Source organism: Caloenas nicobarica, chromosome 1 (assembly GCF_036013445.1).
Source record: "Caloenas nicobarica isolate bCalNic1 chromosome 1, bCalNic1.hap1, whole genome shotgun sequence".
Classification (NCBI taxonomy): domain Eukaryota; kingdom Metazoa; phylum Chordata; class Aves; order Columbiformes; family Columbidae; genus Caloenas; species Caloenas nicobarica.
Window position 1 is genome coordinate 89,765,571 of NC_088245.1, and position 26,144 is coordinate 89,791,714.

At 37.3% G+C, this 26,144-nt stretch overlaps 1 protein-coding gene across 2 annotated transcripts in view; it reads right to left on the reverse strand.

The window, feature by feature from the left end:
- STXBP5L (syntaxin binding protein 5L) overlaps positions 1-26,144 on the reverse strand; it is a 191,887-nt gene that overhangs the window by 103,721 nt on the left and 62,022 nt on the right. For both annotated transcript variants that reach the window (XM_065642097.1, XM_065642087.1), the window contains exons 3-4: positions 17,231-17,312; positions 15,054-15,154 (exon numbers count right to left, since the gene is read on the reverse strand). In XM_065642097.1, coding sequence (XP_065498169.1) covers positions 15,054-15,154; positions 17,231-17,312 — 183 coding nt within the window. The remainder of the gene's footprint in view (positions 1-15,053; positions 15,155-17,230; positions 17,313-26,144) is intronic.

The window sequence follows — 26,144 nt, forward strand, 5'->3', positions numbered from 1 at the left end:
CCACAAGCAAATTAAGATATCCTTTGATGCCTTTACAAAAACCAGTCAATTAGCCAGAAAGAAAGAAAGGGTTTTTTTTTTTTCCTTACAAGGTAGCGGTTGTAGTGATTTATGGCAGTATGAAGTGCTTCTGCCAAAATTTAATCATATTGTCAACCTGATTGAGGTAACATGGAACCCAATTAAATGGAGACCTGAGTACTTGCTCAACGTTGATCACTTACAGAAAATCAGCCAGAAATGTGGATATTATACATTCTTAGCCACAAACCACAATAGGAATCGCATTGATCATTATAAGAAATAGTAGAAAACATGGACTGATACCAAAGAAAGTGTCCCTATGTTGTCAAAATGGTCTGGAACATTTTATCAGTTTTCAAATGTATTCAAAGCATGAAACAGGATATATAATGTAATTTAAAAAAAAAAAAGGTGCCGAATGAAAAAAACCTAAATCTACATTCTCTGAAATACTAGCAAAAACTCACAGAGGGCTTCAAATCACCTTTATTACACTAATCATATTGCTCTAAGAAAAATCAAAGATAATTTTGAGAATGCTTCCTTCTACCTCTGCTTTGTTATTTTTGTTTTTCTATTTTTAGTATAAATTTTTTCCTGGAACACTATTCCTGGTGGAGAGTGGGGAGAGCTGCGGAAGGGGGAAGAATGAATTGTATTTTTGTCAAAAAGATGAACAGTTTTTTCAATTTAATTATTTAATTGCTCACTCCTTGCCATCAAAATTTCAGCTAGATTTATACTATGCCTTTTCCCCTTAGACAGATTATCTCAAATACGGACAAGCATAGAACATGTATAGCCTTTATGTCCAGCACTGACTGGCAGAAGGGGTCAGTTTCTGTAAGTTCCTACCAAAAAAACCCTAAACATGAGCTTGAACTCCCTCTCAGAATCCTACCAAAATAGACTACACTATCCAGGCTCTCAGAAAATATGGAAATCTCACAAATTTAAAGGAGAAGAGGAAGACGAAACATGAAGGAGCATTAACTTGGGAACACGGGTAGCTGACAGGCAACAAGCCAGCAGCTTGCATGGCACATCAGCTGTGGTCCTGGCTCAGCCGCCTCCTCGCAGCTCCCAGTGACTACCAGGTTACACCCAGTTTACAGTGCATTGTCCCAGCATGGATGAGTTCAGCTGCTGAAAAAGTTGATCATCTTTAGAAGGTGATGCATACCACAAGTCTTCCTTTTCATTAGAGTGATTATGGCTCCCCTCCCAACTCTGGTACTTTAAGTACTCTTCCCTAATCTATGTCCCTTACCTCAGCTGGTCATCACCACAAGCTGTTCTCTTGGCACTGTCACCTGATTGATAGACTGGTCATCCTTCCTGGTAGTAGCCAATGACTGGCTGATGTTCTGTCAGGTCTTCTGCAGCCTATGTAGCCCTTAATGAATATTCACAACAGAGGAAAACCACTAGATAAGCCCTTCCCTTGCTTCTTGACTTCTGCAGGATTTCTTCTCCCCAGCAATGAAAAGTACAGCTGCCAAGGGTGCCTCATGACTTTGTATAGAGTCTCCTTCTCCCTCCATCAGCAAGCACAAATTATTTCCATCCAGTTCTTTTTCTCCTCGCACCACTCCCTTAATCTTTTGGTATTTTTGAACAAAAGTAATTATGAAGAGTCCTCACTGACATACAAAGAAGACCAGACTCACCTAGTGCCCCTCCTTCTCCAGTGGTTGAAAACAGACTGGTCTTTCTGAGAGAGCTTCTGGCTAGCCAGTATTCTCAGAAGGGTAGGGTTGCTTTTCTGTCAGTTCACAATGGAGTGTTACAGCTGAGATTATTGCTTTAAGTCATGAAATGCACACAACAAGATTTAGACAGATATTCAAGCCAAGTAATTTGCAGCTGACGTGAAGTGCCTAAACAGAAGCACAGGCTAAAGCCACAGACAAAGAAGAAAAGGAGTTGTCTCCAGCAGAGCAAGCAAAGGATGTAAATTATGAGCTATTTGGCCTCTGGAGGTATTTATTCTTCTCCCTGGACTATATACAAATTTGGAGCTCATCAGCTCAATAAGACATGTAAAAGACATGTACAATAGCAGCAACCATGCAGTCTGCTGTCCATATCATGTGATATGTTTGCGGCAGATGGTTGTGCAGTTCCCCAGACAGATGTGAGCTGGGTCTGTGCACAGTAACGATAACAGTGTTTACCCTGCAACATGGACTGTTTGAGTGATTATATACCAGGAAATCCTAGGAAGGCAGAAATCCAAGATTAACTCCATTATTACAATTTCCAATGTTAAACTTAAACATTTAGTTTAATTTACTTAAAGTGTATGCACAGTCTCTTGGGCTGACATAAGACTATTGGAAATAGTTGAAATTGCTTACTGGCATGACTAGGACTCAAATGAAGTATATAGCAGTTCAATACATTTGGACATTTTTTCCCTTCCGGGTCTTCGTGATACTGTATCACAACATAAAACTTTATCCTACTCAAATTAGATTCTACATGTACCACAGAAGATAATTTCAAAAATTTATAATAGCACCCCCCCGCCTCAGATGCTAGCAGACAGTGAATGAACCAAACATGCCTTTGAGACTGATTCTTGTGGTCCACCTGTTTATAAAAGTGTGATTTAGTTCTAATTAAATTAAGAAAAGTCTGTGTCACATATATTGTCAGCTAGCATCATCAGTCAACACTTATTCTGAATTAAAATCAATTGGTCATTCCTATTTTATCTTTTAATTACCTATATAGAAGAAAGTGAAGTAGAGCTGAAAAGACATGGTACATAAATTACATTGGATCCTGGTAGCAGCATAATAAAGGCATTGGTGTATTAAACCCCACCATTATTTAGGGATATGTGAACACAAGAGGAATATTAAGGTAAATTATATTTTCAAAATATTGCATGAACATTTCCATCTCTGGATTTTTTCCAGATGCAGGACTGCTCAAATATTCTTTGTTGGTTTTTAAGACTGTAGTGGGTGAAGAATATCTAATGAAGAGTGTAATAATTAGAACTAAGTTCCATTTTTCCATCAAATTAGTCAGGAGCCAAATGTAGCTATTCTGTTTATAACCACTCAGTGAATCACCTTTAGCAATAAATTCTAGGTTATTAATGAAAGTTACAAGCTATTTACAATTAAACACTACGAAACAAGTCATCATTTAGCTCACATGCTACTGTGCCTATGTCCTGACTCACAAACAGTATGATCACTAGAAGACATTACTTAGGCTTAGTCCTCTTAAAGTAGTCTGTAGAGATCAGTGTCTACCTTGACTTCAGCAAGGCTTTTGACACCCTCTCTCACAACCTTCTCATAGGCAAGCTCAAGAATTGCGGGCTGGCTGAATGCACAGTGACATGGATCGAGAACTGGCTGGATGGCAGAGCTCAGAGGGTTGTGATCAATAGTGCAGAGTCTGTTTGGAGGCCTGTAGTTTGTAGGGGTTCCCCAGGGGTCAGTACTGGGTCCAGTCCTGTTCAACCTGTTCATCAATGACCTGGATGAAGAGACTGAGGTACCCTCAGAAAGTTTGCTGATACCAAACTGGGAGGAAGGGCTGACACACCAGAAGGCTGTGCTGCCATTCAGCAGGACCTGGACAGGCTGGAGGACTGGGCAGAGAAGAACCTGATCAAGTTCAACAAGAACAAGTGTAGGGTCCTGCATCTGGGGAAGAATAACCCCAGGCACCAGTACAGGTTAGAGGTTGACCTTCTGGAAAGCAGCATTGCAGAGAAGGACTTGGGAGTTCTGGTTGACAACAGGTTCACTATGAGTCAACAATGTGCCCTTGTGGCCAAGAAGGCCAGCAGTATCCTGGGGTACATTAAGAAGAGTGTGACCAGCAGGTCAAGGGACCTGTCACCTCTGCCCTGGTGAGGCCACATCTGGAGTACTGCGTCCAGTTCTGGGCTCTCCAGTTTAAGAAAGAAGGAATTACTGGAGGGAGTCCAGTGGCGGGCTACAAAGATGATGAGGGGCCAAGAGCACCTTTCTTATGAGGAGTGACTGAGACAACTGGGTTTGTTCAGCCTGGAGAAGAGAAGGCTGGGAGGAGATCTCATCAGTGCTTATAAATATCTCAAGGATGGATGTCAAAAGGATGGGACCAGACTCCTTTCAGTGGTGCCCAACAATAGGATGAGGGGCAACGGGCACAGACTGAAGCACAGGAGGTTCAATCTGAACATGAGGAGAAACTTCTTTACTTTGAGGGTGCCAGAGCCCTGGAACAGGCTGTGCAGAGAGGTTGTGGAGCCTCCTTCTCTGGAGACATTCAAAACCCGCCTGGACACCTTCCTGTGTGATCTGCTCTGGGTGTTCCTGCTTTAGCAGGTGGGTTGGACAAGATGATCTCCAGAGGTCCCTTCTAACCCCAACCATTCTGTGATTCTGTAATGTTTTAAAGGAAGAGACAGTAAAATGAATTGTTCTACATGAGGCAATTCAATATATGTTCCGTGCAAAGGAACAAGAATGGAATATGGAGTCAAAGCAGTGGTAACAGTTATTTTCTAGTGCAATACATCTGTTTGCCAGTGTCCCTTGCGAGTTCAGTATCTCAGATTATCCAGTTTACCCAATCAGTTCACACAACAGTTTGTATTTGTCTTTATTTTACATCGCTTTAGCTACAAGTATTCATTACGGTCATTATTTGCACAACTGTGATAATTTAATCTGTGGATTTTAATATAAGAAATAAACATATGGGGCTACTCTCTTCTGCTTAAAACAGGCCATAGTACTTCTTCAAATTATTTACCACTCGAACAAGAACAATTTGCAGATATCTGTCTTGATTTGAAGAATTTCAATGATGGAAGATTCCCTATGAATGCTGAGGTACCACAAATCAGGATTCCATTGCTAAACTATAATTTCAATATCAATATGTTCAAGCAAAATATTCTTCTAGCTATTTGTAAATGTGCTAAACATAATTTAGAGACACCTCCCCCCGCTTTCTATAAATTCTTCTAGAAAAAAAGGTTGAGAAACATTTTGACTTAATGTCTTTATAATTTCATTTTAGGCAAATAGGCTTAAATAGTGCTGATAGATTCCTTACATAGTTATTTGTTTTGACAAAGCAGAAAAGCTTATACAGCTATTCTCCCATTTGGATGTGTCAACTTGCTGGTGGTCCACTACTGCTTTCAAAGTGTTTAAGGTAGATGCATTTTTCATGATGTTCCTGTATCTGAAATATTACACTTAAGAAGCCACAAGAATAAGAAAGAGGAATACAAGACACAGAAAAGAAACCATAAAATTCTACAAAATGCAGTTGAAAAACTATTTCTTTCTCAAGATGTTTTGAATTTGTCCCTAGCTGAGTTTCTTTTTCCTTTTGGTCTATTGGCACATTCTGAAGCATCCTGATTTTTACAAATTGGGATTGATTATTAATCCTTTAAAATTTTAAAGCTAAAATATAAAGTGCAAAGCAAAGCACTACCATACTATGTTGGGTGCTTCATTTTCCTTCTTTCCTACTAAAAAAATTGAAAGTAAAAGCAGGCTGTTCCTCTGTTTATTCAAAAGCCAGAAGTTCCTACAGAAAACTTCTGGACATGTGAAATAACCCTAAAAGTCTAAAGTCGGGCCCATTCTTGAACTGTGAGCCTACTGTTTCAAATTAATTTGCAATCACAACTGTAATTAATGGTTTACAGCATTCCAGAAATGGTTGTTTTAAGACATGAATGCTTATGATAATTCAAACTTAAGAGAGACAAAACAGAAAATGCATGTTTGAAAACATATTCGATGCCTTACATTTTATTAGATTGGTAAACCTGAAGATCTCCCTTGAATAGACTGAATTTATGTATTTATACAAAGCCTTATGAGGTTATCATGAGCACTTTACAAACAAAACCAAAGTATACAGCATGCAACAGGTCCTTTGGATTTACCAGTTTTATTTCTTACAACTAACCTTCTTACAAGTCCATAGAAGATCATGCTGGCCTGTTCAACACACCGTAACACATACCAAAAGACAGCTGCACTATAACTTCCTATAATACAAGATTCATGCATTTAAATCCGCACCCTTGGTAACTCAATGGCTACCTGCTTTAGCAACAGCATGTTAACTGGCATTGCTGGAGCTCCAGAACAGCTTAAAAATCACTTTTGAAATCCCAGGGTGACAACTTTTGTAGCCTGTGCCACTAATAATTTGTTTAATCTTCAGGATGACAGAAAATTATTCTCCTTCTTCTTGGACAAATGCACAGCAAAGAGACACCTTCTTTTGCCAACTCCCTTTTACAGTTTTGGCTGTAAATTCATTGGGATGTCTTGCATGTGGGAACAGGACCACTGATAATGACAGTGGCACACTCTGCCTGGCCAGATCTTTAGTATTACACAAGAGGAATGCAGTAGATTCAACAGGTGTAATGTGTAGGCTTGGGCACCGCCCCCCAAAAGACAAGGAAGTTACATGGAAACTTGCTTCCTTAAAAAGATGCTGGAAGAAACCTGCATACTTTTCACTGGCTTCCAATTTGTTTCTGATGTCAACTCACGGTCATTAGATAACAAAAATGAGAATAAAATTCCACAAAATCAGTGAAGTGAGCAAGTTAATGAAACAGGGCTGGCAAACAGACTCCTCTTTTCATCTTTAGGGGAAAGGCAACATACATGGTTTTCCTCTTGTCTACTGGCTTGTGAAATCACTATTTCTTATTTGTAGTACTTCACTTGTTCTCCATTAATTTCTTTGAAGGTTAAGTAAAAATGGGGTTGTAATACCAAGTGTAGTGGCAGTGATGGTCAATACAGACCACAAGAATAAACACTGAGTTTCATAGCAATAAAAGAAAGCCAAAAAGTGAAGTTTGGAAGAAGAAGATTATGTTCTCCAAAGAGAAAGTTTTTTTGATTTACTTATTTCATTGATTTTGTAGGAGCTGCATGAAAACAACACAAAACAAATCCAAACAAACAAAACAAACAACAAACAAACCATCTAAGGGTAGATTTACGCTCATCCTTTCACCCAGTACGGAAGCTATAAACTGAAAACACATCTTTTGCTTCCCATTCTCATAGTTTCAAAAAAGTAAATTGGGGCTTAGATCGAAGATGACAGGTTAAAACTTGTCTTCTGCTAAACAGCTTAACTTTACATACCTAGATATGCTAATATTTCATCCCCTGTTTGCTGCAACATACACAAATCCATGGTTATATCACACATTCTTACTATGAATTTAAAACCTATTTTATATCAATATTGATCAAGCTATTTTGAATGACTCAGGATAACACTGAAATACTGAAATTGACTTCAAAGTAAAAAAAATGATACATTTTTACTCGTGTATACGTTTCTATGTATACACTTCTGTTCTTAACAGCTTCCATCAATTAAAATCATGTAGACTTATTGGAGACCAGCTGTTCTCATTTGTTATGCTTCAGTAGACAGGGACTGTGATTAACAGTCCTTGTTTTTCTGCAATCTGTAGTCTCTCTTCTTTTCCTGCTCATGTACTGTTTAATGAGATAATCTCAACACTGACATTACGAGCTCTATTTCTGATTTACTGGAACAATGCCCAGAGTTTATTTTGACAGAAGGAAAAGGATCCTAAATCATTGCATTGGATTCTGGCTGAAGCTGCCATGTGCCTGGGCAGCAAAGGGGTGGGGTGGTTTCCAAGACCTAACTGACTTACTGCAACACAACGGGTGCATATTCTCCATTGCGTTAATAGATCACTGGAAATCTAATGTAACAAAGGTCAAAGGGGAGATCTGAACAGGACTACGAAAATGTCTTAAAACTCAAATGTGAAAACTTAAAAAAATAAACCCACAGAATTCCTGTAACCATACTATAACTGTAGCAAGTTGAAAGTTCCCACTGATAATGTAGACTGTTCATGCTATCTGAGTCTGTTTAAATTTTTAAAGATATCTTTTTTAGCTCTTGTCTAATATGAGTATGTATGATCAGAAAGTAGATGGTGCATTTTTGTATTACAGTATCAAACTTCTCATTGTTATGACTAAGCCCACAAAACATAGTTGTTCAGTGTATGGCTGTGTGTATTTATTTTAAATTTTGCTATCCAAACTTGGCCATAGAGCTGCTATGTGAAAACATAACATGTTTCCCTGTGTTTCCTCAAAAAAGCAGAAGTCTACTGACAAACATGTTTTATTTTCTATGAAGCATTAAAACAACAAGCACATTGCTTAGTGTATGAGCTAAAGTTTTGCAGAATGTAGCAACATCATGTCTATTGCTAAGAGGCAAATTTTTTTTTGGAGGAAAGCAAGCAACACACAAGTTACTGAGGCAGACAATCAGAGGTGGCCAGGTGACACAAAATTTTAAGCATTTCAGAAGGTTTTTTTCTTCCCTATTGAAGTAAGCCCAAAACTTCACGAAGTTCTTCTGCAAAATGGAATTTCAAAGAGATACTTGTTTTCTCATAGAAATAATAGAAGGAAGCACAGCCAGAGTGACACAGAGGAAGAGGTAAGTTGGAAAAGAGGGTTTGTCGGGCCTGAGAGCCCTGTGGTCCCTGTACCGTTGTCAAGTGCTCAGGTACTTGTGCTAACTATGGATTTTTCTCTGGCAATTCTATGGGTCATGATGATATCATACATGTGTGTATCTGTATGCACACATGCACACAGGCACATGAGTTTATATATGCATTCAAACACATACATATAGCACATTTATGAAGTTATTTAATTAACTGTTATAAGTAAATTTCACTTTTCAAACATTTAAACTATACTGTATTTATAGCCACCACATCCGGCCTGCTACCAGCTAGAAACAGTGATTTTGGTGTTTGAGAGTTGAGAAAGTTCTTGTTTAGAAACCTTTACTTAATATGCTTTCCACGGTCTCAGATCAAATCCCAAGACTTTCTTATGTATTTTCCAAAATATTTTCTCTAAAAATCTTTAAATAAAGTAAACAAGTCCAACGAACAGCTCAGAAGTGGATTGGGGGAAGTAGAAGCTATCTGGTATAGTTTTAGCGATGGGGGAAAGTAGAAGTGATTGGTTGTAAGCCTCTTTCATAATTCATATATAGCACATCAGCCATTTTCTGTTAACCTGTTTTTAATACACCAGTGGGAAGAAAACATGAATTAATTCGCAATTGATTGGTAACTATGAAATAGAAAAACATTTGCCAAATTACTCATCATGTGTTTTCTTAAGTCCTGGATACATGCTTTTAAAATTAAGATATATATGTAACCAATGTAACATGGTAACTGTACTTGCTGTTTTGAGACTTTTCTGAGTACTTATCAAAAATGAAATTACTACATACTGTGCTAATGTCATGACTGCATATTTTAAAATCCCATTACGGAAACAGAACATTTATGTACAAAGCTGTGTAAAAATACATCTTGAATATCTTAAACAGCTCTATTTGCCTTCAGATAAGTTGTTTAGCAAACAGGTGTAAAACCAGATACTGTGGCATAATGCATTTAAGGGCATTTTTAATTGAAATGAAACTGAAAATAATAATATTGGCAGAATCCTGGTTGACTAAAAACTACTTTGGGGAAAGACTGTGAAAGTCACCATTAAAAAAAGAACAGAGATACTTAAATTTAAGGTTGGATCTGGATGTAAACAGAGATCTTTTTTATATTCTGGGATGAAAAATACGACCAGGACTTCTGTAATTAGAAGACAGTTCGTTGCCTCGTGTACAGAGTAGAAAACAAGTATTGTTAACAACAGTAGAGTCTAAATATTCCTGGAAATGGCAACCAACAGATTTCTCTAGTAAATAGTTAATGAGTCAATAAAGGGTGATGTTATTTTAGAGTAATATTGTCCTGGTTTCAGCTGGGATACAGCTAATTTTCTTTCTAGTAACTGTGTCTTGGATTTAGTATGAGAAGAATGTCGATAACACTCTGATGTTTTGCTTGTTGCTGGGTAGACAAGGACTTTTCAGATTCCCCAAACTAAATACAATATTTATTAAAACCAATCCTATAAAATTCCAGTTTTAATTTCTATTTTCCACTTGATTTTACTGAAAATGGGATATTTTACTGAACATTTGAAGGATTCTCAAGTATTAGTTTTACAGCCGACCTTATAATTTCATAAGTGATCTTGGTACTAATACTAATGACACCTCTTAGGGACACAGTATTACAGAGGAAGGACAATCTGCACAAGTAGGGTACAAGAAAAGGAATGAAATTTAAAATGCAAAGGGCAAGGCCTCAGACTTCAAAGAATGAGAATTTTACTTTAGAGTTGGAACTCGTGATACAGAAGTGATGGAAAAAGATAATTTCAATTTCGCTTGTCTTGCTTTGCTGCTTCCCCTCTTGCACTGGATTGCACTGAAAAGCAACACATTCCCTGCTAGCTAGATATACATCAGTGAAGAAGTGTAATGGGTATATTAGTCAATCACAACAAGACCACAAGCACTGATAAGATGAAGCCATGTAAGGGGAAGACCTTGTTATGGTATGCATCAGTAAACATATTCCTGCAGAGATCACAAAAGAAAATGGTAATGTCAATGTCCACAGCACAGATGGGACCCTATCTAGAATATGTTTCCTTGTCTAATCACCAGCTCAGTGAAAACTAATATGAGAAGAAAGGCCAAAGAAAAGAAAAGGGAATGAAGACACAAGTTTATAAAGGGAAACACAGAATCTTGATTTTTGTAGTGAAGAAAAGAAGAAAAATGAATGAGCTGTTTAACTGCAAAGAAAAGAGACAAAATATTTAAAATGCCCAACAATGTGGATACCAGGGAGTTCTAGTGTGAATGTCCTTTCCGTTTAATAGTAGAAATCATGAACGCAGTTGTTTTCTTGTGAGAAAATCCTACAATAACTTGAGTGACCAAACTGTCTATGAATGGGGCCTGCACAGCCTGCTGATTTGAGGCCTGTTTGATGATGTACAACGCAGGGTTCCCAACATCTACAGGGATATAAGATTATCTATACTATTCTCTCATTTTCTATAGTGCTAACTCTAATAAATACCATTTTGAATGATACCTTACAGAGTCTGAGTGCCTTTCTTATTGGGATCATTAGGGACCAGCATCTCTTCATGCAAAATGTATGCAGCTTGTTCATTATGTAAAAGGAGGTACATGAATTGTCCAGTCTGCAGCTTCAGAGAACCACACTGAGGAAGTCCATTCAGGTCCAATCCACTAGAAGGCACACATAGTTATGCTCTATTAAAAAGAAAATCTTAGGGATCATGTGAATTTTCATTCTACTCTAGTGGAATTGCATGACCTCATAAATCTGTCAAATCAAAACGGTTAATTCTTGGTATCAACAAGCTAATCTATTTTTGTATTCTTATTTTTTGTTGATCCTTTAGTTAATGTACGGTGAAAAAAAAACCAAAACCACACAACAAAATGCCTGTGCTAGACACCTTTTTATGACCAAGACATTCATCATTTCAATGAGGCTGCATACCACCTTTCCAGGACAAGTTTATGGCTCTCATTGATCCTACAGGTCAAGTGTACTATGAAGTTTTCCATAACCTGATGTAAGACCTGAAAAAAGAATGTAATATTGGGGTTTCTTTGGGGTTTTGTGTGGTTTTTCTTTCTCTCTCTCTCTCACTTTTTTTAAAAATACAAACAAACAAACAACAAAATAGAGAAGGCAGAGTTGTGTGGTAACTACATGGAGATTATCTGGATCAGTCTCACTGGAGAAACTTTTTATACTGTCTTTCTGAAATGACATTTGGCAAAGTTCACTTCCCTGCCCTGCAGTATTACAGCACAGCCCTATAGACAAGAGATGTTCTTTATGAGCTTCAGGAATCTTTCCAAGCTCAATAATTGCATGCAAACAGCATTAATTAGTTATTGAAATCCCTGAGCATCACACTTTCAAAAGTGACACGCACTGATGTAAGACCATGCCCCACACGTTTATTATTTATCTTACGTGTTTGAAGTGTGTGCTCTCTTCATGCTTGGCAATACGCGCTTCATAAGATGACAAAAAAAGAATCTGCACAAGGAAGTTTTGTAAAAACTTCTTCAAGGTGTGGAAGCGAATGCCAATCAACAGCATGGCTTCTTTTGCTTTCCTCAGTTTTTCCCATCATCAACTTGAGAAAGTTTAAATCCTTTCTATAAACTGTGTCTCATTGTAAAAGGTAGACAGGATTGTATGGTGAAATATTGCTTTGTATTTGAATTCTGCGGTTCTTTTGAACAGCTAAATGCTGCACGACACCATGAATCAGAATCTGTTTTGTGGTGTAGCATAGCCGTGCAACTGCACTGAGCCTATTAACTACTTTCATGCTTGATGACAGACCTCTGACTAATTTGAAAGTACATAAACAATACAGAATTTGCAGCTATACAATATTAACAGGAGGCTCATTTATGAGCAGGCAAGCTATCACAGGAATTCAGTTCCTTGAACAGCCAATGAGACAGATAATCTTAGTAACTCACACGTCCCTAACACACAAGTAAGCACGTACAGGTACTGCTGAGACAGCACAGCCAGTCACTAGTATTCATTCAATAGCCTCTTGCTCTCATTTTGATGAGGGAAACTCTTAACAACATAGGACACAAAATCATGCAAAGATACAGCAAGACGGATGGACAAAGATACAGCCAGACGGATGGACAAAGATACAGCCACTCTCAGGAAATAATATAGGCCAACACACAAGTCACTAGATCAAAAAATATCTGTTTTTTCTCTTTGCTTCCAAGCATTGCAGTAACACTTTCAATCACCTTGTTAAAATACTGCAAAATCTCAGCTGTAAGAGTCAAGTTTCTAATTAACAGTAAGTTACAGCTAACTGAGATAATTGCTTTAAAGGTCACCCACTTAAAAAGCTCCTCTTCCTTTGTGCCAGCACACCCTTAACACTGAAGAAAGTGTTACAGATCAGAGCCCCAAAGCCAGTTACACAGATTTCGTCACCTGGTGACTCTGCTGCGGAAGGGCACTTACGGTACTGCTCTGGCATCGGTGCACTGTGCATGTAGATGGATTTAATTACCCAACACAACTCGCACACTGTGTTCATGCAGGCTGAGTGTCAGTCTGTGGATAAACTGTTGTAGTGCTGTCAGCTCACTCAAAACACGCCAGTCAGCACTGACTAAAAGGAGAAAATCAGGAGGGCTATCTGCCATGTCAGCCAACACACTGAAATAGCTCAGCTTCAACAATAACGGGAGATGAACTGTGTTTGTATGTGAAACTAATGCACACAGGCCTAAAGGATCTGGATTTCACACTGTGATCCTAGTTGTTTTTTCCTATCCCAGTTGCATTAATCTCAAACAGGAAAACTATGTAAACTGTTGTATATTTAAAGCTATACTTGCTGAAATCTGCTCTGACTATATTAAAAAAAATTAAGGCCTATCATAGTTTTCAGTGGTTTAGCTTACTCTTAATGTTCTTCGCAGCAGATAGAGCCGGTGTCTAGTTCTAGTAGCTGAGTTATTTATTTTGCTTTTTGATTTCTTAGGTTGTATGGAGGGTTGTTTGCTGGGAAGGCAAGACCAAGATGTACTGGAGTAACTTCTACAATATTTAGATTTACCACTGACAAATTGTGGATAAGGTACCTACCTGATAAGAATACGAAGATTCAAATATTTCAACATATGTAAAAGGACAACTTATTACCCAGAAACAGCTATATATATATTTTTATATATATATATAGATCTATATATATATATATGAAAATATATATATTTTTTTCATATAATTTTTCTTTTTCATTTTCCCTCATGCAGTCCCAAACCACTTGATATACTTTTGCTATAGGTTATAAAGTCTTTGAAATTAGGATGTATATTTTCTATATTATTACATAGTACTTCCCACAACAAAATGTGCAACTTGGTGACATTTGAGTGCAAACACAATATGTATCTGAATAATAAACAACAAAGAATAAGTCGAATAAGTCTATTTCCGTAATAATTTTCAGCTAAAGCTTTGATGAGCCTGTTTACTTCATACCCCTGGTAAAATAAATGATATCTTTCACCACTGCAGAAGCAAATATATAAATATCTAAAAGAAGTTGCTGCACCTCAAGAAACACTGAATGTGTATACTCAGAGAATTACAATATCACTTAAACTTCCAGTCAAAACCATACTATGCATTATACTTATATTTTCAAATTTCAAAAAATCCATCCCAAAGATGAAGTACAGAATAACTGTATGGCTCAAGGACTCACAAAAAGCCAACCACTGCAGTTATGCACTGAACCTCATTCTTCTGACTACTGACCTAATTCCTTAACAGAAACATGGAACTTTTTCTTACTATTAATAAAGGTCTAACATTCAAGCACCATAATGTTGTAGCAGGTTTTACTTGGGTGATTAAATACAGATTAAAGTGCTCAGCTTTTCTTTAAGTATGGAAATTACAATGACTCATTTAATCTATTTTCAGCAGGGATTTCTACAATCTGGTTCTGACAAAATAAAATGTAGTAAATCAGTCTCTGATTCACTTGACATTTACCATAGTTACTTAAATTCACAATTTATTTTTGCTAAACTTCCAGTATTTTACAAAAATAAAGCCCTTTCAAGGTAGAAAAAAGTATTATTTCCCTGATACAGCCAGCTGAGGTACTCTGGCCAGTACTGAACAACAGATCAGCTTAAAGGATCACAGTGTTTGTATCTGGTCTTAGAGAAAAACAAACACACTACTGTTCACACTAGTTCATGCAAACGGAAGGTAAAATGAAAAACATTTAGACAAAAAGCAGATGATTTTTTTCTAGTTCTGAGAAGACTGCGGAAAGTGAAGGTTTTTTTTTCCTGTGGAAACAAGACTCAAACAATGGAAGAAAAAATTTCAAGGCAAAACTATATGCCCCTTTACAAAGGCAAACTAATAAGCATGTGTAATTAGAAATCCAGAAAGTAAGTTTGGGGTTTTTTAAATGAGATTTTTTTTGTGTGTCATATAGTCTTACCTTTCTCTGTTAAATTTCAGAGAGTGTAGGATGGCTGGTCGTTTCTGTCGGAGATTCCACAAATGAAGTGCATCATCTGCACTTGCACTGACCAAAGCACCCTAGAGCAGACACAAAATAGAGCACAACATATTACTTTTCTGCAATTCCGTCTTATTCTTAAGTGATACTCACTGTTAATGATCTACCCATAGAAAACAATACAGTTTATGAAAAACGGTTGTTTTCTTCTATTAAAAAATATATTCTGCCATAAAAAATAGTAATTTTGAATTGAGTTGGTAAATATAAATATTTTAAATTAGTATAAGATCAGCCAAAGTTAAATTAAACCCCCACCAATTTAAAATTCAAATTAAAGCTTTGTACCAAGGTTATACATGCAGACTCTGATGTATTTCCACATAAGCACAGAGATTAATAAAAAGAAGGACAGACAACACTCACTTAAAAAGGCGAGTATGAAGGATAAAACTAAAGGAAAAAAGGATTAGTGCACGCATACACACACAAGTGACAGTGCCAAGCACTGCTTAGTAGTCATATCAATAACATGAATAACCAGAACTGTGAAAAGAAGATGCAGATAGGAAAGCAGGAACAGGTAGCAGGAGGAGAGGACCTAGGAAGAACTAAGAGACGTAGACAAAAGGAACGAGTCTTTATCACAGGTCAGAAATACTCTGAAGACTGGTTCTCCTTCTGGTACCCCAAAAATGGACATCTTCCAAGATCTGCATGGACAGCTTGACGTGAACTTATTCTGCCTCCTTTCCACTATCTTCCTCCTCACCACGAAGCACTGGTAACATGGAAATATGGGCTGCAGAGGAAGGTCTCTACTGCTGCTTCAGTGGTTTAGTACATTTATACCTCAGATCAGGTCTAGTACAAAGGATCTATCCCTGTGTATTACTATGGCAGAGAGGAACTAGATATTGCCCAAGCAGAAGGCAATGCTTTATTTTGAGGAAGGGAGAGGGTATAACTGAAAGATCAGTTCATACCAACTATGACTGAGCAATGAACTTCTCTTTCCGCATCTTGGAATTCCTTCCTAATCCTAGCAACTTCTTTTCAATGTTGACATACACAAATAAAGTTTATGAAGGCAAGACTTCTCTAATACAGTGTAATCAATGCTTTAATTCTCATCTCCCAAAGAGTTTGGAGCAATGTCAGACAAAATCTCTACCACAGAAATCAAATGAATCCTATGCAGTAGGAGTTCTGCTAGTCATCTAATGAAAAGAAAGAACACTGATTCAAACCTTGGCCTCCCTGTTTTCATCCCTGCCTTCCTCTAAAGAATTCTACTGGACTGATTGTTTCTAAAGTTTCATTTCTCCCTCCTCAGTTTCTGTGGCTCAGGTACTTTCTCCATATGGGTGTTGATAAAAATATTTCCCATGTTTAAAAAACCACAAAACTAAAACTCTTTGCTTGAGAACCTTTAAGTTCTCCATGCTTAGAAAGAGGACTCAAAACTGTCCAAAGTGCTTCCTTATATCATGGAAGAAAATGAATTAAAACTCAACTATGACTAGCTAATAATTTGCAAAGTTATGAGGTTCTAGGAAAAAAAAAAAACCCACACCACAGATTTATATGTTCCAGAAAGTCTTCTTGCCTATTACCATCTCCAGAGATCTTCTGCACAGAGCGAGCTATAATCTATCACTTTTTCTTCATGTTGCCTAAACTTGATTTTGACAAACAATTTACAAAGACTAAGCATGCTGGTTTGATTGATGAACCCTGCAACTGCTTTTCCTTGCTTCAGGTAGTAGCATATCCCCAACTACTGAGCTTTCAGCCAATAACTATCAATATCTTTCCATAGAAAGTTTCAGCTCATTTATTAATTTCTGTTTGAAACAGGACTGTGCAACATATTTAGTAATTTAATGGATTTTACCTCTACCTGCACACATTCATATATTGACTGTCTTTTGTTCAGTACTTTATACTGATTTATATGAAGGTAATGCCTTTCCCTGCATACAGTCCCAGAAATAGTCTTCTAAAAGGCTGTATGGTGAACATCCTCTGGAGGTACGACACTTACTTGTTGGCACAATTTGTCAATGTGAAAAGTTATATCACTCAATTACAATACACTAATTGACTTACTCAACTAATTTTATACAGAAGAATCTCAGTAAATATGTCCTTACCTCATTGATTAAGAACTGGAGCTGTAGGACTGCAGCACCACTTTCATGTTGGCAGTAGCAATCAACACCAGGCCTGCCCAATCTGTTGCCATCAAAGTCAAGGATTCTAACACTCCTGTTATCACCAGAAGAAGGGGAAAAAAAAAAAAGAACTACCAATTAAACTCTAATTAACCTTTAATTAGCCTCAATTCTTCTTGATTTCTTTAAAACAAAAGAATTCATGCTGACTTTCCACTGTTCTAATTAAAGTACCAACAACATCAGGCTGAAACGTGCATTTGTGAGTGATCTGTTCTTGCCTGTTTTTTCCCCTGTGAAATAAAGTACATGAATTAATGCAAAAATTCAGCAGGATGCATCTTAAATATCTTTTTACACATTATTGGTTCATATACCACAGGCGTGTATCAGATTTTTGTACTTATTAAAACATCATAAAATTAGTATTTTAGGAGTAAGGTCAGTAACACAGTTTTGTAGCAGGCTTTCTTTTATAAATCTGAGCAAATGCTTTTTGGAGTGAGTCATTTCATACTTACATAAAAACGCACATGCAACGATTGCTGTTTCAGCAACACAAGTACCATGCAGTGCCATACAGTTACCCAAGTCTAGCTATGAACGACATTTCCTAGTCCCATCACCAGTCTGAGTGCAACCACAGTTACACTGCTTTCAGCAACCCAGCTAGTTCACTTGGAATCAACATTGACACACTGCTTTGCTGCAATATCTTGTTGTCCAGATTTATCATGAATGTAGCTTTCTATGAGTAGCAGATGCATCCCAACTCCCCTCTACCCCCGCCCTGAAAACAACAGAAACTTCTAGGCTGATGGACCCCCATGGTCATGCACATGCCCCTTTGTCAACAGACAGGGCCCTTGACCAATGAAATGCCTCGGTTGAGAGACCTTTGTGGACCACTACCATAAGTGACCACAGCTCAGATTCAACTAGTGTATAAATGGAGTCCACTGGAGACCCCCTTTGGTTGGTTTCCCTTGGAGCAGCAGGTCTGCAGTTGAAGACTCTCCTCCTTAGACAGGCCATCTAAGGGCTGTTCCTTGAGGACCAAGACACATGGCTGAATGGGTAAGTGATCCTCTGCATACCCCTGAGACCCCTCACTTCATACGAGCGGGAAGATGTGCATTTTGCATCATCATTCTATAGTGGTGGGTTCCCTTGAGTTTGAATCAGCTGTGTAGTACTAAATCTCCTAACCAGTATCCAAATCTGTGTTTTATAGTGTTGTTAGAGTGCTGAATAATTCAGACAACACAGTCTCTAGTTGGTATTCTGCTAAACAGTTCTGGTTGGAATAAAGTCTGGAGCTTATCACCTGTCTAAACTGAGTTTCAGGGTGCCTCTGTGACACTGTGTGTTCTCTTTGTGTCTTTTTCTCTGTATGCTGCATTGCCACTTACCTAACTTAGATGATGGCCCTTCCCATCCGAGTCAGAGATGATAAAAAGTAAAACAACAGAAGAGATGAATATGAAACATATTGCCAACCATGTTGTATGAGACAGGTGAAACACCTCCATACGTGTTCAAAACATCAAGATTATGACCAGAAATGAGATTTTACAACATAAAGCCCTACCTGCTTTTTATGTATGACCTTATTAGCATATTGTAAAATCCTGAACAAAAATGTCCAATGCCCACCTGGACTGCAGGGAAATGTCAGAATCTTTACTTCCCCTTTCACAGGTGAAGAGACTTGCAGTAAACCGTTCTAAAATTGGCCTCGGGGAAGTAAAGTCCATAGATTAGCAAATTTGAGGGTTAAAACTGTAAAATAATAAGTTATTACTTTTCCAATTGTTAAGTAGTTTCGTGGAAACCACTGACCTTCAGAGACCTGAGCTCTACTCCTGACATTGCCAACTGGTCTGCTGGATAACCTTAAGTAAAAAAAAAAAAAAAATATATATATGTTTTCTTCCCTGTGCCTTCGTTTCCCTATTTGTAAGCTGGAGATAGGGTTTTACAAAAGAATTCATCTCCTTTGACAGTGATGTCAGTGTGCTGGTATCTACAGATGCAAAGCTGTATATAAAACACCATAACTACATTATAGGACAGCAAGGTCAAGAAAAAAACCTAACTTTGCTACTTATTCCCAAACTGTAGTCCTGAATATAATCATAACCAACAGAATAATAAAAAACTGTGCATCATTTAAACAACCTATTTAAAATGGACAATAAAGATATATGGTAGTCTGGGATACATTTTAAGGGTTGATGGTAATCCTTTGGTCCATTTCGAATGACTGCTCTGGGGCACTTTGTATTGTTCCCCGCTACTTGTTGTGAGAGGACGGAAGACAAGCACCAAAACCAACCGACCCACCCACTGGGGATTTCAAACTGAGCGGAATTTTTAACAGATAGGCGTTTTCCCTTTAACTTGATCTTTATATCCAGTATAAATACATGGCACTAGCTAATGATCATCCTTAATGAAAATTACACTAGTAATTGCCCTGATTAAGTGGCTGTCACCCTTCAGCATCAGTATAATGCTAAGTCAATTTTCCAGGAAACATCCTAACAAAGTAGATGATTTAATTTGGCATATCCCAAACAAACAAAACACTCTCCAATAATTCACATTCATTTGCCTAAGTGTTCACCCTGAAATACTTCACAAATTACTAAAATAAGAGAGAAATTGTGCTGTCTGCTTCAGGCTGGCCAACTGCCCTGAAGTAGGGACTGATGCTTAAATAGCCACATTATTGCTGACTGATGGTGGTTTTCAAATATTCTGGGAACTGTGGTGAGTGAGGTCCTTCCAGCAGAAGGAGCTGAAGAATTATGATGACTTGGCACATCTTCTTGGCACTTCAGCCCATCTTCTGCAAATTCTGTGCTTTGCTGCCAAGCACGGAGGAATACAACCTGATCTCGTCACATCTTTTCTTACTAGTGTACTCTACCAGGACATACAGCAGAAGTAGCTATAGTACAGGGTTTAGACTGAATTTATTCTTTGACTTTTTTTTTTCTTTTTATTAAGTAATGACTCTGCTATCAAGGAGAGTGGAATATCTCTGAAGATATTAAAAGGGAAGACTAATACAGATAGATCCGAATACCTCAAAGTAAACATCATGGGTTTCAAGGATAAAAGCCAGTCACTATCTTCTCTCTCTTATCAGAATGCTGGATCTCCCAGGGGACTTCACAGACATGCCAGATTATCCTAATTAATACATAAAAGGGAAAAAGATGAAAACAAAGTCTGGATGTCTGTTGGGATCCAGAGTGAAACAAGTAGAATCAAAATTATGTACATCAAGCAGCAGAAGTGTGACAGTAATAATATTCTGACAGAGAAATATTCTTTCTGAAAACAACATTTAATCCTGGTTTTAAGATCTATATGTGTGAAATAGGATATTTTGCTCTGTCTTCACTTGTTTTCATAGAGTATTTCAACATCCTATTATTCCAAAGCTTATCATTATTTTGGAAAAAATTAAAAACCACGAACCAGTTGTTAGGATGCCTAATTTTAAGTACTTGAATTCATCTTCCAAGATGCAGTCTTCCATGACAGTATAATACGATATTAACAAATAATTTACACTGTCATGTGTTGGGCCATTCCGTTACAAGTCACACAAAATTCCCATTTCCCAATATTACAACCTGATGCAGATTTTCTCTCCAAATCCTTTTGGTCACTTGTATAAAGATCAACTAGTATTTAAGTGATATTATCATGCCATATCCATCCTCACTGCATCTTGAATGCCTGATGTTACAGCACATGCATATGTGGATATGTTTTAGTGGACACCAAAGCTGCAAATGAATAATTACATAGGAGAGGTATCAATGGGCAAAGCTTCTCATAAGCATGAGCTATGACCAAACTTTCGAAAGCATCCCACAACTTTCTTATTCCATGACTCATTTTCAATCTATGATACTTTCAGATCTGATGTCTCTCATTCTTCTAGAGGTTAGTACTAATGGAATCCAAAGACTTGAAAGTCTTGTGTGTTTGCTGAGAACCAAAAATGCAGATAGTTTAGAACTGACTCCTGGAGTTGAGACCACTGTTAGCTGCAGCAGGCATTTAAGTTCTTAGGACCTGGACATCTAGAGGTAAGATATGTTTTCCTTCGTTAAGATGGGCGTTTCTTTAGTAGTGTCAGATGCAAGTGTTTTCAGATCAAATCTTTTTGCAACAACAAAGACTGCAGTCTGTTCATTCCTCCTTGCAAGGCAGAGGAACTGAAGACAGGCTATCATAAAAGACCTCCTGTCAAGTCATGCCAAGCAGCTAACAGATATCCCCTGTTGAGTGAAAACTGTTAAATTACATATGGCACCTTTTTCAAAACCAAAACTCTTCCATAGAAGAAAATGACACCGAGCTATGTAAATAAAACCTCCATTTTTTTTGACTATTTAACCAACTTCTTCCATGACTAGAATCATTCTATGTACAGAAATAAACACTGAAGTAAGGGGTTATAATAAGCAGAAACCATGGGTTTTTATTAGAAGACACACATAGAAATGGGCAACCCCCATTTAGAGCCTCTCCTTTAAAACACGTGGGAATTGTAGGGTGCTGCAGAAGTAGCATTGCTGCTTGAAGGAGTCCTGTCATCTGATCTACACTGACTGGTACATGTTTGAGTAGGAATATGCAGCACCCTAAGAGCAGATGCTTGTGGGCTGGTGTTACTCCGTTATGTAAACCAACTGTAAAATTGATTTAGTGTGTAACCTGAATATAGGACAGCTTTTTCTTGCAGAAGACCTCCCCCACTGAGTTGAGTGATTTATCAGCTTAAAAAGCACCAGCGTATTTAACTAAATAATTAAGTAATAGAGTGGTAAAAAGACTCAACCAGACCACTAACCAACTAAAACAATTACAAGGTTAGTCAGTTGTAGCTGTGTCACAGGATGGATTTTATCAAGAGATGGCAATTATGAAAACACCTTCATCACCTAGATTCGTAGTTCTGAACACAGCTACTTTCAGTTCCTGGAATACATAGTTTTACAGTTCCTTTGTGGAATTTCTGTAAGTCTCACATACATTATTTTTTGTCTGCTAAGGAAAGTACATATTCTGGTACAAATAAATGCCACAGTCCTAGGTTTTGTACTTAAAAGGGGCTTCAAACTGAGGCTTTTTCCTCTTCCCATGAGATATTTCATCTTAGAGATTTCAAACAGCAGAGAATCCATTATTTCTGAAGTATATTGCTGCAGTGGTTAGTTATCCTCACTATCAAAAGTGTCATACCATATGTAGAATTAATACATTTAGCTTCAGTTTCAAGCTTTTGGATCACATTATGCCTCTCTGTGCTAAATTAAATAACTTTCTATTAGTAGAAATTTTACAGAAAGAGCTCTTCTTTTTTTGCCCTGCACTATGAGAAGGTGAAACACTGCTGTGCTTGGCTGCTCTCTGAGGATGCTAAACATGATGTAATTTATTAATACTTTTTTTTTTCACCAATAAGAGTGAGCTTTTGGTCTACAATGACCTTTGTCTTGTTTATTTTTCTTGACATAGATTTCTCTGTTCATGCATGCAAATTACATAAGAGTCATTCTCTAGAAGAGTTAAATACCCATTGTGATATATATGCAAGCTGAAAAATTTGCTTTCAGCAACTTCGATTTCTTTCGGCTTAAAGCACTTACAGATAGCTCGTATTTAATTGCAAGCCTGTACAGCTGGATAGCTGAACGCATGCTATGAAAAAGATGACCATTTATTGAAGTAAAATGCAAATTCACATCAACGCTATTCACAACTTTTTATTCTTATGAGTTAGAAGCTCTTTTGTTTCCCAAAATAACTATTGATACCATAAGCATTACCAGCACTCCTAAGTCTATATATTTTCCTCTCTTTGTGAGACTACCTTCAAAGACCTTTGTCATTTTGGGAATCATCTGTTCCAGAAAAAGAGTACAAATAACATGATTTAACTCAGTCAACCCTAAACCTAAAATAGCAACTTGTGAAAAGCAGATGCTCAGAGGTAATGACTCTAGCCAATGTTTTGCAAATAATGTGTAGGTGTATAATTTCATATTCCATTTTTGGAATATCAATAATTTCCAATTTCCATTTGTGTATGCATATATATATACACACATACATATATATAAAATAATTAACAGAAACCACTACCTCTAAATTCACCTCTGAAAAAGAAGCCATTTAGTTACTAGTCTGTAAAAGTTCTACATGGCCAGGCAGCCACCCTGAAAGTGCTATACTTCGAGGTTGTACTTCTTGCAGTAGTAACAAACAACATTAAGAGTCTGCATTCACAGTGGGCTTCCTCATCTTTTTTCAGGTAGTCATCAGCCTCAGCAAGCTCACTGACACATACAGATAAAAACAAGAAAGGCAACGATGTGTGAAAACTGGTATCTATAGAAGTGAGTGAGGGGTGTATTGATTCTATTCACAGGAGCTGTAGTTTCAGAGAAGTTTACAACTGCAGGCACAAGTTTAGGCAAAAGCATGACAAATACCAAACAGGAGGAGGAGCATATCTGTAAAGCTTGTTTACAAATACATCTGTTAAAAAGCTACAGAGAATATGCTGGTAGAGAATGATACTCTTGTCCTAATGTATACTGGAGGTTGTGGAAAACTAAACTGAGAAACAATTGAGAGGGCTGTGTATTTTGCAATTTTCTAAAACCAGAAAGGCACTTTAACATAACCAAGGGTGTGCACAACAACATATAGAGACACCAATTTAAAAAAAATTATGACAAAACTGCATTTTATTGAATTTACTGCCTTTTAAGAGGACTATGCAAATTGGACCATTTGCTAGCCATCTGTATGCACTGGGTACAGATGGTAGTCTAACACTCTCTCTTACAATAGAAGTCATACAGGTAGCTTTAACTCAGCCATTTTAATTTCTTTTTTTTCCTCAACCTTCAGATATTAATAGTTAACACAGTATTTGCTCCATGCATATTTGTACGCCCAGAATACACATAACACATGCAGGTTACCACATCTGCAGTTACTGATAACAAATGCAACCATCTACAATGATTTGATACTAAAACCCACAGCATTTAAAAGTTAAGCGTGAATGTTGTGTTAGTATTTGTGTTATTCCTGCTTGTATAAGCTACCAATTTGTTGATAACAGGTTTAGAGAAGGTTTTAGTAAGTTTTGTGCCCTTCAAGCAAAAAAATTGAAGATTATCTATATAAACTGTACATAAGATCAAAACTTAAGACTTATATTTTCCTACAGCACAGATTTCTTTAGGTGGTCATTGAATTTTTAGTAATTTGTAACAGTGATCACGAGGCACTGATTTTCTCTGTAGCTGCCAGTTATGAAGAACAACTGGTGACAACAGAAGATAAAATGAAAAGTGATCACATAATGTCTTTTATTAAATAAGTCAAAAGACGTGTCAAACTAAATGTATCTAAAAATAAAAAGACATTGTTCCAAATATTAATTCTTCCTGTAGCTGCAATGGGAAATTTATATAACTAAAATAATATATTAATCCTTCATCCACGTCACGACAGAGCTTGAGAATACACATTGCCCTTTCTGTTTTAAACAGAGAGAACAATTAGCCAATTAATGGAAATCTTTAAAACAAGGCTGCATGTTTTCCCAAATGCTAGTTCCAGACCCAGCCACTGGACTAGGAATACAGTGATGAAGATCCTATGGCCAATTCTGTAGTCTGTAGGAGATGAGAACAGATGATAAAATAAGGTTCCCCTCTCTTCTGAAAGTGTTTCGCTATCTATTTTGGCTAATACAGATACGGGGAAGAGAAGCTGCTTTGTTCAGTGGTGCTAGAATAATTATCAGTTGCCCTGATTAATTGTGGCTAACTCCTCATGCCAGGTATTTCACAGCAACTACAGTTCTGTGTTTCCTGAGCAGTTATGGAGTTTTAAGATGAGCTCTGCTCTGCACTTGCTCCCAGTTTGGTCAAAGCAAAAGCAATCAAGAGCACATCTATGACAACTTAACATGGGCCATTTTGTGCTCAGTTCTGCAAGCAGTGTCCTGGATCTTACTCTTATCAGATGCTAAGATCTCCCCAAACCTACTTTTCTTAGGCTTACCAACAGATCGATGCACCTGAAACAAGTAATGAAAATTTTCTACTGAAACAGTAAGATAATTCCACACTTCTCCGAAAAATTAACATCTTAGCAACAAGGCATTCAAAAGGAAGTCCTTTAAGCACAAAATAAGTGCTTTCTATAATCAACCTATTTTCTTTTAAAGTTGGATTTACAGTTATGTGCGGAACCTAATAAATCAACCTGCTAAGACCAAAACCCCCAGAATTAATTTTAAGAAATTTAGACCCTGAAAATCTCCAGACCACTAGCTATCGAGACACTTAATTGGTTATGAAATTGAGCTGATTGTCCAATAACACATTAGCAGAGGTTGTATTCTGCTTCACATATTTACTGTAAGAACTCAACTTTATAGATCAAATTAAATCATCATTCTGTTAAGTTTTCTGATTTTACTGGAACAAGCAGCAAGGTATACAGTGCAAATAGAATCCTGAGGCACTGAAATAAAAGTGGACTGTTTGATGATGCCCAGCGGTGATACATTTTGTCTTATTCAGTAACATGTCAGAAAATTTCCATGCGTAACATCACAGAACATTTTTGTTCAACCGAGAGGTCTAAGTACGTATATACTGAGAAATATTGTGCAAGGGCACTTTAGTCAGAAAAAATTGCACTAATACGCACATACTAATGCATTGAGAAAGTTGGTACCTGATTTTGACTCAGGCTTTGTAAGTGGTAAGTGGTTTTGAGGTTCCTTCACTTGACCGTTTGAACATTTCCATTGTTGCACGGAATGTGCTCAATA